General features: G+C 34.9%; 1 protein-coding gene across 1 annotated transcript; it reads right to left on the reverse strand.

Annotated features, from left to right (window-relative positions):
* Positions 1-7041: 7041 nt before the first annotated feature.
* LOC139867119 (uncharacterized) lies at positions 7042-11428 on the reverse strand. Its single transcript, XM_071855450.1, has 6 exons — positions 11225-11428; positions 10059-10260; positions 9700-9839; positions 8221-8367; positions 8033-8092; positions 7042-7535 (listed from the first exon to the last, which is right to left on the reverse strand). The coding sequence occupies exons 2-6, from the start codon at positions 10204-10206 to the stop codon at positions 7359-7361; spliced, it is 672 nt and encodes a 223-aa protein (XP_071711551.1). The 5' UTR covers positions 10207-10260; positions 11225-11428; the 3' UTR covers positions 7042-7358.
* Positions 11429-13679: the final 2251 nt, after the last annotated feature.

Raw genomic sequence — 13679 nt, forward strand, 5'->3', positions numbered from 1 at the left:
CTAAGATGTTTTGGGCAGATGCGGCTAATACGGCGGCTTATTTGATTAATAGGGGACCCTCAACACCATTGGGTTTCCGAATTCCCGAAGAAGAATGGCTAGGTAAAAAGGTTAATTATGATCATCTTAGAATCTTTGGGTGTAATGTTTATGTGAAGACCGAAGATATTGATAAAGATAAACTTGAAGCTAAGTCAAAGAAATGTACGTTCATTGGTTACGGTTCGGATGAAATGGGCTATCGTTGTTGGGATAATGAAGGTAGAAAGGCTATTCGATCGCGTGATGTTATATTTGATTAATATTCGGTCTATGGCAAACCGGAAACGGGGAGTCAAAAATCGGGTCATGTTATTCTTGACGATGTTTCTCTTGATGATCTTGTGGGTTCTAGTGTGAGTTCGGGGAACAATGAATTTCCGATTTATGGTGATGGGTCGGATCTTGACAATGATGGGGATGGTTCGGATAGCGGTGATAATTCCGAACATAGTGCGAGTTCTAGTGATGAGGAGGCTAATGAAACCGGTCTAACCATACCGGTTGCTCCTATACTTAGACGCTCGACTAGAGTGCCCAAACCTAATCCTAGGTATTCTCCATCAACAAACTATTTGCTCTATACCGAGAATGGTGAACCCGAAAGTTATTTTGAAGCAAGAAAGTCCAAAGAATCCATACAATGGGAGCTTGATATGAAAGAAGAGATGGGGTCACTTGAGAAGAACAAGACTTGGTCACTAGTGAAATTACCTCGTAATAAAAAGGCGTTTCAAAACAAATGGGTGTATAGAATAAAGAATGAGGTGGATGGCAAGAAGAGGTACAAAGCACGGTTAGTGGTTAAAGGGTTTCAACAAAGAAAAGGGGTTGATTACCAAGAGATATTTTCACCGGTGGTGAAGATGACTACTATTCGTTTGGTGCTTTCGTTGGTCGCATCCGAGGACTTACATCTACAACAACTAGATGTGAAGACCGCATTCTTACACGGGGATCTTGATGAAGAGATCTGCATGAGGCAACCCGAGGGCTTTGAGGTAAAAGGTAAAGAGAAGTGGGTTTGTATGTTAAAGAAAGTTTGTATGGATTGAAGCAAGCACCTCGGCAATGGTACTTGAGATTTGATGAGTTTATGAAGAAGGTTGGTTTTGTAAAATGTGAAGCGTACCATTGTTGTTACTTGAAGAAATTCATGTCTTCTTACATAATCTTATTGTTATACGTTGATGACATGTTGCTTGCGGGTTCCGACATGTCCGAGATCAATAAGTTGAAAGGTATGCTTTCAAAAGAGTTCGAGATGAAGGATCTTGGTAGTGCTAAGCAAATACTTGGAGTGAGTATTGTGCGTGATCGTGCTAAAGGCATTCTATACTTGTCTCAATCCAAGTATATTGAGAAAGTAGTAGAAAAGTTTAATGTTGATAAAGCAAAGGCTCGTACTATGCCTTTGGGTAGCGCAATAAAGTTATCGAAGAATCCATCACCTAAAACGGAAGAAGACAAAGCGGATATGGAAAAGGTTCTGTATAGATCGGCCGTGGGAAGTATTATGTATGTCATGGTTTGTACGAGACCAGATATAGCTCATGCATTGGGAGTTGTAAGCCGTTATATGTCTAATCCGGGGAAGGAGCATTGGGAAGCGGTCAAATGGTTGCTTCGTTATTTGAAAGGTACTTCTAGTATGTGATTGTGTTTTACTAAAAGCAATGTTGTACTTAGAGGTTATGCGGATGCAAATTTGGGTGAATTTGGTGATTCGGGTAAGAGCACTACGGGATATGTGTTCATGATTGGTAAGATGGCGGTTAGTTTGATGTCTAGACTACAAAGGAGTGTTGCTTTGTCGACCACCGAGGCCGAGTATATGGCTATTGCGGAAGCTTCTAAGGAGCTTGTTTGGTTGAAGAACTTCTTGTGTGAGTTGGGTAAAAAAACAAGACAATTGCGTCTTATATTGTGACAACCAAAGTGCAATCAATCTCGCGAAGAATCCGGTGTTTCATAATCGTACGAAACACATTGATTTGAGGTATCATTTCATTCGAGAACGTATTGAAGATGGTACTTTGACATTGGAGAAAGTCCTTGGTATGAAGAATCCCGCGGATATGTTTACTAAGGTGGTGTCAATGGACAAGTTGAAGTTTTGCATAGCTTCAACGGGTCTTCTCATGAACTAATGAGAAGGTGGTGACCGACTAGGGAGATAGAGAGATGATTCGATTCTAACAAGAAGTGTTGAAGACCTTGTATCGAAAGTCTGCTTATCCGGCGTATGTGATAGGAGTGTGCGTGTCCCAAATGGAGTTTGGCGGTAAAGGGTGCTTTGGCGATCTTAGTTAGGTTGGTATGATGGGTTGACAAAATGTGAGTCATAGTTTTTGACTATCTTCAAGTGGGAGAATGTTGGATGTGAAGGATATCAAAAACAAAGGATTCGGACGAACAGGGGAGCCGCGCCGCGGCCTTGGAAGGCGCGACGCGGCTAGCGTGTGATCAGAGCATCAAATTTGGGAAACCGACTGTCCGGAGAAAAGCCTTTGAGGCGCGGCGCGGCGCGGCTTCGTCTGGCGAGAAGTTTCCAAATTTATGTTTTTTCTTGTTCTCCAAGGTGTTTTGGCCTATATAAAGCATCCTAATGTAACCCTCAGTTGTATCTACAAATTATATCAATAAAAAATCTCCTAGTTGGTCCGTGGATTAAAGTAATCGACATTCGATTACATATAACCACGTTAAATCTCGTGTTCTTTAATTTTCTTGTTTTATTGTCTTTCGTTTGTCGAAGTGGGTGATTAATCTCAGTGATTAATCTTATTGTTTGAGTCTTATAATCCTTACATAATTTTCAACTCACGATTTTCTTGTCGGTCTAATTTGGTTCGGGATATTAAGATGAAAGTGCTCATTTGGAATTCGTGTTCCAAGTTATGTTACGGGCACCAAGCTTATGTATGAGACGTCAATCCAAAGATTTTGATTAAGGAAGCTTAGTCGTCGAGTATTCGTTAGCATGCCTTAGTCAAGTGTTTTTGCGATGTAATGTGATGTCAATTTTCTTGTTTCATGTATTGTAATCACTCTCAGACGATTAGCATTTTGTTGATTGTATTTTATTATATTGTTTCTTTTCGTCAAAATAAAATTAAAATTTTTTTTTTTTATCAAATATCCTTGAGTTTAATCATATTAAATTCTTGTGTGGATTAAATCATTGAAAATTATTTGCTCCTTATAATATCGTGTTAAGGTTTTTTTATATTTGCTCATTTTCTTTGATTTTACTAAATTTTTAATAGTGCGTTTGGCCCTCACTGCAATAGCCTGGTTCACTATTCTTGGATTAATAGACGATTAAGATTACGGTTTCTCCTCGTTTGTTCTTCGTCTTCATTCTGCGGTTCACGTTCTCCTAACGGAGTGTTTCGTTCAATCAAATATAAACAATTTGATAAGTCCATAATAAGTCCACCCATACATGAATTAAAGAATTCAACCACCATTCAACGATCAAAACGTTGCCGACCGTCATTCATGAAGCAAACCGTGGAAAAATATTTCTACCCACGTGCATCTTACCGACTTTATCACAGTTAAAATAACATTGAAGACAGCTTCTTGTGATACTTTTGCCCTTCGCACGAGCAAGTCTTTTCAACAAAACTCTAAAATTTTCATACGACAATATCATATCCTTTAATACTTTATAAAGGTAAACATATTAATACTCGAGAAATTCTGACCCAACTAGAACTCGCTCTCTATCTCTTGTTTCGTAACACTTAAATTTATTCGAGAATCGAGAAATATACAAGTCTTGCCTTCTACAATACAAGCAAACCAACCAAACCGACCCATAAAAATCAGCTTTACTAACATGTGTGTTATCGCTGTCTATCTTTCTTAATTGAAATCTGATAAATTCTTCATAAATAGTAGAACATATTATATTGATGAATGTTCAACATAGTTTGAAGAATTTATCATATTTCAATTAAGAAGGATAGACATGATTTGACACAAATGTTAGTAAAGCTGATTTTTATGGGTTCGGTTTAGTTGGTCAACTTGTATTGCAGATGTAGGGATTTATATGTTTCTAGATTCTTGAACAAATTCAAGTGTCACAAAACAAGAAATAAAGAACGAGTTCTAGTTGGCTCAGAGTTTCTCGAGCATGATTATGTTTACCCCTATGAAGTATTAAGGGATATGATATTATCGTACGAGAATTTTAGAAATTCATTGAGAAAAATTACTCGTGCGAGGGACACAAGTATAACGACAAGTCTGTTTAGCTTCTTATATGTTATTTTAACTGTGAATGAGTCAGTAAGATTCACGTGGGTAGAAATATTTTTCAACGATTTGTTTCGTGAACGAAGGTCAATATGACCTTTGAATGGCGGCTAGATTCCTTAATCCACGTGTGGACTAACTCATCAAATTGTTTATATTCGATTAAACGAAAAACTCTGTAAGGAGATCGTGAACCGAGAAATGAAGACGAAAAACAAACAAGGAGAAACCATGTTTTTAACCATCTCACTGATCCAAAAATAGTGAACCAAGCTATTGCCGTGAGGGCCGATTGCAACCAAAAACACAGGTAAGAGAACATAAATTACACGAATTATCTATTCATTTATAGTTTTACTTCTTTCAAAAAACCTTGTAACATAAGTTATTTACTCTCTCTTTTTTATCTTCGGGATTTAAGATAAAACTTTACAACAAAGATCTCATTAAGAGTGCACGACAAAATTGAATGAGTGGTGCATAATCTGAATGATTCAAAGGTTCAAAATAAAGATACTTCTTAATGACAATAACTTATTTGTTCAATAAGTGTTCTTAATATAATTCAGATATGATACTCCGTATAATATAAAATTTAGGTGCTTCGTGGTTAATAGACAATTCAACTCTGAATGTTTCAGCACTGAATGTTGAACCATTCAGGACCATCTGTCATTCACAGGTTAGAAACAAACGCTCTGAATGTTGAATGGTTGAGCATTAAGCGTTAAACCAATGAATTACGAGGTAAACAAACGCACCCTAAGTTACACTTCAACTCTTAAGGTTTCATTTTTTTAGGGAATGCTAAAAAATTTAACATCTATCTTAACTAAATGGTTATAGGGAGTACTTATCTGGGTCAAAAACTATATATATTACTACTACCAGGTAAAAAATTATTTACTAGAAAAAAGAACAAAGAATGATTAAGCAAAGAATTTCAAACCGAAAATTTATAACATAAAGCTTAACATAAAACTTAATGTTATCTAAGATACAACATTTTTCAGTAAGTTGAGAAACAAGAACCGAATATAACATCGTTATGATATCTCCAAACCCACCATAAAGTGACCGCAATAATTCCTTTGATTGATTCCTTCCTAACTTTAGACGCACTTCTAACCAAGAAAATGAATCAAAAATAGAATAGACGTCCAGCCAAGAAATATTTGTACAAATCCCAAAGAGACGCCAAATATTGAAATAGACTTGGACTATGACATACCAGAAATTGATGCCAAAGGATTAATACTTGTACACATATTTAGAATTCAAAAGGCTTTTAGTCTAAAAGAATCGAATTAGCAACTACAGGATAAAATAAAATCGTACGTTGAACACTTTACACTGAAAATAAACGTTAATATTCATGTGGTGCGGTTATTAAGAGAAATTATGCAATACTTTACTAACCAAAGTAGGTATTGTGTGGTTCAAATATAAGTTATAACTCGGCGATACCTCGTCGAGTTCTCGTTTTCACTTGCTTGCCAAGTTCTCGAGCTTTCACTCGCCTAAGAACTCGGTCAACAGCGGTCATTGGTGGTCAGCGGCATGTTAACGGCGATCAGTAACAATTGATGAAATGAAAAAAAAAAAAAAAAAAAAAAAAAAAAAAAAAAAAAAAATTTTGAACTAACATTGTGAAAGATGAAGATGTTGAAACTGGAAAGGATGAAAATGTACTTGAATCAAAAGATAAAGAATATGATCTAGTGTATCCTGAAATTGAAGGAGCGTTCAAGTGCGGCTGGTTAGGAAAAATAGGGTTTGTGAACTTTTTAATATTGTTTAGATTACAGTTACAACCCCTAAAGTTGGTTTGTAATACATTTAACCCCTCAAATTTATATGTCATTTCAATTTCAATTTTATTATAAAATAAAAAATAAAAATAAATACTGAGTACAATTTAACCATTCCAATTAAAACTAATATTTATATTGTGGTAGGATAAGAGAGGAGTAACCAAGCGAGGGAAGTAAAATTTATTTTTATTTTTTTCGTTTTTTGAAAAAACTTTGTTCACGAACATTATAGATTTGATGAAAATATGAACATTTAATAAAGACACTTTGTGATAAGTGTTTTTATTTTGGCGGAAAAACTCTCGAAGAAGTAATATATATATAACAATTATCGTGTTTTTCGAGCGTATGTTGAGATTTTAGATATTAGGGTTTAGATATTAGGGTTTAGAAATTTAGGGTTTAGGGTTTAGATTTAGGATTTAGATTGAGTTTTTAACACCAACGGTTTAGAGTTTGGGGTTTAGGTTTTAGGGTTAGGGACTAAACCCAAAACACCAAACCCTAAACCCTAAACTCTAAATCGGGCTAAATTTTACTTCACAAAACATGAAGAAAAAATACGTTAACATTCTTCACGATCAATATTATCTTGAATGTTATTTTTGTCGATCGTTTTCTCGCCTAAATAATAAAATTCATCACGAAGTGTGTTCATATTTTCGTGTGATCTTGATTTCTGAAAAAAAAATTCCAAAAAAACGAAAAAAAACAAAATTTGTTTCCCCCCGATTGGTTATTTCTCCCATTGATCCTGCACCTATTTATATTTATATAGTAATCAAACATTGTATAATTTTATATATTTAACATATATATTTCATAGTTTAATATTTATACATATATATTAGAATATATATATACATTTATATATATAAAAAAAAAAACTCTAACGTTAGTTAACATCCGAGTTCTTCCCGCGTTTCAAGTTCTTCAACCTTATATATAACTGGAGTAGAAAAATATTAACTCAAGTAAAGACTACTCGTGTATGTATATAGAGTTTTATAGACATAAAGTACTACCCAAACAGTATTTCCTTAAACTTGAAGTTCCCAAAAATTGTTGCAGCAATAACCATACTCAGACGTAAAAACACATCCTTTTACCAGCTTCTCCTTGTAAATGCAACTTATAGAAGCTACAAATTGAATAAGAAGGCAGCCTAAAAACTCTTCAAACAAAAAATAATGGTATTTGTTCCACTAGAATTAAATCAACTAGCCCAACCGTTGGCTACATAAGGCGACCCACATAATGAGCTCGGGGATATTGTTTTTGTAGTTGCGGCCACTGCACAAACAACTGATCAGCCATGCGTAATTTGTAAAGAAGCAAGCCACTCAATGATAATCTTTTAACTCTTGCAATACTTTCCACATAGAATATGTAACACCATCTGATACCCAATACCTGAAGTTGCACATATCCATGGTCAGCACAAAGGTCAACAGATGAAAAACACAACAGGAGGTGGCAAAATGGGCTGGGCAGGTGGGTTACATAACAGATCAATTTTATCCAATACTTTATATATACTTGTGTTAAAAAAGACAAAATTTTTGCTACTTTCAACCCGTTTGGATGCACAACCCAAATCGACCATTTAAAGTAACGGGTCAAAAATGCACCTTTTAGTAACAGAAAGTTAGACGTGGGATGCACTTTAAGAGAATTGTTTTGACAGTTTTTTGACACTATAAATTATGAATGTAAGTAAATGAATCTGCAGTTTTTTTTTATTTTACATTATTTATTTTTTTTAAAAAGCAACGGTTTTTTTAATTGTAATTTAACATTTTAACATAATTTTTTTCAAAAGAATGAAATGCTCTAATATTACATGCAAATGTAATCACAATTATTCATGGGATGGAGAGAATAGTTTTTTAAGGTTGAGGTATTCAAACCTTGAAAACAAAAGCAATTGTACATATAGGAATACAAGTCCCAGGACCATTGCACAGAATCTGCATAAAGAATAAGAAATGTCATTAAAAACTTAAAAAAAAAAAAAAAAAAAAAAAAAAAAAAAAAAAAGACAATGAAATGAAGAGATAATAACATTAGTTGAAGTGAAGAAAACAAAAATGGGTACCACTTGAGGTCTGATTTTCAACATGAGCCACAAAGCATGACCTAAAGCATATAATGTTGTCCCAACAGAGGTAATATATGATTGACCCACTTCACGGCTTCTATATATCTGCATAAAATGGGTAGAATCTGGCCCTTGTAATCTTGCCTGCACAAATAGGTACAATTTAATGCCACACTTTGAGTTTATTTAGATAACAAAGGACATTGGCATTTGAATATACGAAACAAGTTCTATTCAAGTTAAAAAATGATTTTAAAAAGAGCATTAAGTTGAGAGAAAACCTAAAAACGGTAGATTCCGTAACACGAATGACATTACACATAATATGACTTAACTTTATGACATCTAGTCAAAATATATAAGATGCATAGAACAATTACCAACATATATTGAGTTATCAATCGTGCGAATTCATACTGTAAGCAGTAAGCTCCTCTTTGGATCGAAACTGGACTATATATTATGGGTAATGTCAAGAAAACCCAAACTGTTCAATTTGGGTCTAATGGGTCTTGCATATGGGTCAAACGGGTCAAGTTGTAAAGTGTCTAGTTTTTTCGATTTGCATCCCTAAAAATTGGTCCAATGAGTTTTTTTTAAACATATTGGGTCTTAGACAAAAAAATAAGAAATGGGTCGATCGGGTTCAAATCTACCAAGTTCAACAAATAGAGACGGGTCCAGCGGGTCTTGTATATGGGTCCAACGGGTCGAGCTGTAAAATTTTGATTTTTAGTTGCACGGTGTAATTTTTCAAATTAAAATAAATAATAAAAAAAAAAAAAAAAAACTTAAAACTTAAAACTAAAATTTTATTGAACAAAATAATTCTCGACCCTACCCAACCCGTTTGGGTCTCAACCCACTCAGACCCAACCCAACCAGGGTCGGGACCCAACCCATTTGACCCATTTAAATTCTGACCCGTTTCAACCCATGACATGTTTCGACCCAAACCCATTTGGGTCTCGACCCAACCCGACCCGTTTGCCAGGCATAATTTTATAGACATATAGGGCTCAAAAATTGTTTCTTTAGCTTTTCTAAACAAATCATATCTAGAGAGCGCACAAACTCATTCAAAAAAGCATGTTGCCCGCACCCATATTTCGGTTCACACATATCTAAGAGTTACCAAGACATTATATGCCTGATAAAATTTGTACAGATAAGTAAAATACTACTAACATGCTCTCGTAACAGACTGTCTATATAAAAGAGTAAATGAATACAAATAACCATCTAATGCATATGCAGTCATGTACAAAAAGTTAGTGCATTTATACATAAGAAATGAATTCCACTTGAGGTTGATTCAGGCTTTAACTATGTGACAGCAACAAAAAGAAAAGAGAGTTGTATATTGTCAAAACTCAAAACATGAAGAGGGCAATTTAAAAACCTCTAAGATCTTGCGTAAAAACTTGAATGTGTCAAGAAAACAATATCATGAGTAACATGAATTTTTGTATGTACCTTATCGTCCAAAGTTTCCTCAAAAACACGCGCCTTTTGAAGACTCATGTTGTCAGTTGCTGCAGCAATGTAAAACCTTGGAGTATATCGATCTTTTTGCATAACTGATAACAGATTTATCATCTCTGCTGTGTGCCCACCTACAACAAAACCAAAGACACCGATTATTATAATTAAAGGTAACTAAGATTTTTTGATTTTCAGGGCATATTGTTGACTTTCCGGATCATATTTGACAAAAATTGATTAGAAGCCTGTGCAATAAACTCATATGAACTTTGAATTTGATAATGAGTTAACTAGTATGTTTCTTTTTTAATAGAGAATAAAGTATATATGTATATGAATAAAAACCATACCTGAACCTAAAACAACAAGGGTACTCAAATGCTTTTGAGAAGTGTTACGAATTGGTTTGCTACTCTGAGATATAACATACAGAACCCGCACCACAAGTAGTGCAACAGTAATAACAACAACAATGAAAACTGAGAAAATCTCCATCATTTTCCTATAGGCAACGAGTAATACTTATGTGCGTTTATTTGCAAAGTACATTACCTGCATCACATTAGTATATAGATAAGAAATAGCATAAAATTTCAAGGCTTCATTAAACTTTACAATGTAAGACAGCAATGTGCAATCTAAAGCATGATTTCGTTCGCAACTCCATAAAAAAGATTGATAATTTAATACAGACAATCAATCGCCCACACAGCAGAGGTATTAAGTGAAAAAATACTCTTGTGTATAAATGAAAAATATCTTCTCTGCATCACAGTAGTAAATAGATAAATGCTCATATCAAGGCTTCATAGGTGTTACATAAGAAAAGATAGGTAGATAGCTATCCGTGTACCTTTCATTCTAAAAACTAATTTGCTACGTAAAAGCACAAATAGTTCCAAGCAAAAAATGATATCTTAATATGGGCAATCAAGTAAACATACAGAAACATTGTATAGGAGTTTGAGGTGATGTGTAAGAGGATGTATAGGCAACTACTAATCCAGGTTCATAGATTTGAGCCATGAACACAAAGAAGATATATATATGAATTATATCTGAATGGTTATAAGCTTCTAGTCAACCTATCTTACTTCCTTAAAATGTTTTAGCAATTTATCATATCATATTCAGATTCATAAATCAACAATCAATGGATAAAACTAAAGAATGATCCTTAGATGATGTGCAGAGGAAAAGGCATCAGTAAAAGATGTGGCATGATCCTAGGCATTTCATCAAACACCTAACTTGCATGAGATACTGCGACATACATACAATCTTCTTCTTATAACAAATTGACCTCAGATTTAATCAATCAATAAAGTTAAACGCACATGTGATAAGTGGTCAATTAATTAACCAAATTGTTCAATTATATATAACAGAACCAGAGGCTGCATCTGAGCTCATCCTGAAGTAATCGAAAGTTGAACACAAGATGTGGATCCATCATTTGAAGAACCCAGTAGTATTAGAAGTATAAAACGATAGATCAACTAAATACGGTATTTACCTCAGGAGTAGAGGTCCATTGAAAATCAGAAACCCTAATCAAAGTGATTATCAAAATCGACTTATATTTCGTTAATAGAAAAAAACAAAAGCAAAATAAATCGCATTCTTCCCCCCAATGGGAGTCGTAACGTTAAATCAAGTCAACGAGTTTACGGGGAAAATACCATTTGCTGAAATTTAATACTCGGTAAAGCATAAGTGATATTTTTGTTAACTTTGTTTATTATGTTAATGACCCGTAAAATTTCGTACATATTTCCGTCAACCGTTAATACAGTAGGTTGCCGTTAATAAGCCTAAGTGCAGAGATATCTTGGGTGAAGTTAGGGTGACTAGATGTTCGCTCTCTTGTCCGGATACCGTGAATAACTGAGTTGGAGATGAGGATCTTTAAAGGGTGACGGACAGCTAGTCGATGCATAAGCGAACTCGACTCGGTTTGGGATCGAGTGCTGAGTTGATAAGCGAGTGATGAGGGGATACTTCTAGAGAGAGAAAATGTCTTGTCTCATTATTAGTGATGTGACTTGATTGATTTCAACTAGTTCTTTGGGGAATAACAATAGCATATTTATAGGCAAGCATTAGGGTTTATGTTGTTCTTGGGTCTTGCTATGCTGACGTGTCATTCTTTATTGAGCTCTGGCCAACATTGGGAGTTGGGCTCAAGCCATACTGTTTGTGTTGAGCTTACGTGGCATACGCATGCCCTGTTTGCGCATTGTCGTGTAGCTGGATCTGGACGTATCAGTGCCCTTGTACCAAACAGACAGTGTCCTTACCCTAATAGCTATAACAGCCGTAACAACTTGTGACGATCGCTCCAAATCCATATGGACGAACACGTCATTCATCGATTTCATTGCGAGGTATTTGACCTCTATATGATACGTTTTATAAACATTGCATTCTTTTGAAAAGGCACACCATAAATGAATATTTAAATTAAAGGTTTTTGACATCTGATGATTTCTACATATAGACAATCACCGTAAATAATAGTTTACAATAGTACTTCAGTTGACAATGCAGTCAAAATAATATACATGGTGATGATTTGGTGAATACAACGTTTCCTTGAAAAATATGCCATGTAAGACTCCATGCACATAGCTTGTCTAACATATAAGCAAACAGCGAAAGACTTCTAGAAAACCTGAGAATAAACATGCTAACAAGTGTCAACACAAAGGTTGGTGAGTTCATAGTTTTAGTGTTTCGCATAATCTGTATATAAAAGTGGATCACAAGATTTCAGTTGTTTCTGTAACGACCCGACCAAAACCGTTATTGACGGCGCCGTTAACTTAGGTCCCGTTGCGTGGTCGTAGTCCCTATATGAGACTCGTTTGACCAAAATTATGTCGCATTCATTTGAAAGGTACAAGACTTGCAAGTTTAGTTTACAAAACCGTTCGACAACAAGTCTAAGTTTACAAAAGTCATAAAGTATAAATGAAATAACTTGCGACATAATTAGTTTAAAAACACAGTTGCTATAAATAGCGTAAGTATGTAAACAAAAGTTTGAGTCCAAAAGTACTATCCCTAGCGTATGCATGCATGGTTGACTCCAATCAAGTAATCAAAGAGTGCGGAAGCATGTATCAAGTAGCCAAGTATGAACCTGAGAAAACATGTAGAAAACTGTCAACGAAAAACGTTGGTGAGATCATAAATGTATTTGTAAAAGTATATTTTGAACCACAATAGTTTGTATAGATGATTATCCAAATCGTATTTATTCCGAAGAATGTAGTTTGTATTGCGAGCACCCAATTACCAAAGCTTAACTGAATCTTCCCTCTGAATTTTGAATATAGTGTTAGAACATACACTATGCACGTTGAAATTATATTTCATCCACTAACGGTAGCGAACCGTCTGAATGAGGGTTCGTTAAACCCGTATGGCCACACAACATAATCACTCGCTTACACTTACACCCTGCAAGTGGAACTAATGATAATTGGATTGAGGACTTTTGTTCTAACTCGTCTGTATCTTTGTATTCGTATTTGTGTTCAAAGTATAAAAGTATGAAAAGTATATATACATATGAAATGTATATAAGTATGTAATGTATATGTTTTTCAGCCCACGATTTAAAAGAATAAAAGTTGTTGAAAAGGTGGGACTATGATCTCACCTCGAGTGCACGAGTATAAAAGTACTTCACAAAGTAAACGTGTGCATGAAAGTTGCTTAGCCTTGACCTAAACAAGTAAGTTATGTCAATTAACCGGTTACGATACAAGGTCGGGTGAAATGTGTTCAATTAGTCCTATGGCTCATTACGACTCGATTAAGTATAGCATGTGAATCACGTTGCCAAGTTTCATGCGAGAATCAAGTATAAAAGCATGTTAGAACGATTGCATAAAAGTTTGGTTAAGTTTGACTAAAAGTCAAACTTGGTCAAAGTCAACGAAAAGTCAACGCGTTCGGGTCGG

Source organism: Rutidosis leptorrhynchoides, chromosome 9 (genome assembly GCF_046630445.1).
Source record: "Rutidosis leptorrhynchoides isolate AG116_Rl617_1_P2 chromosome 9, CSIRO_AGI_Rlap_v1, whole genome shotgun sequence".
Classification (NCBI taxonomy): Eukaryota; Viridiplantae; Streptophyta; class Magnoliopsida; order Asterales; family Asteraceae; genus Rutidosis; species Rutidosis leptorrhynchoides.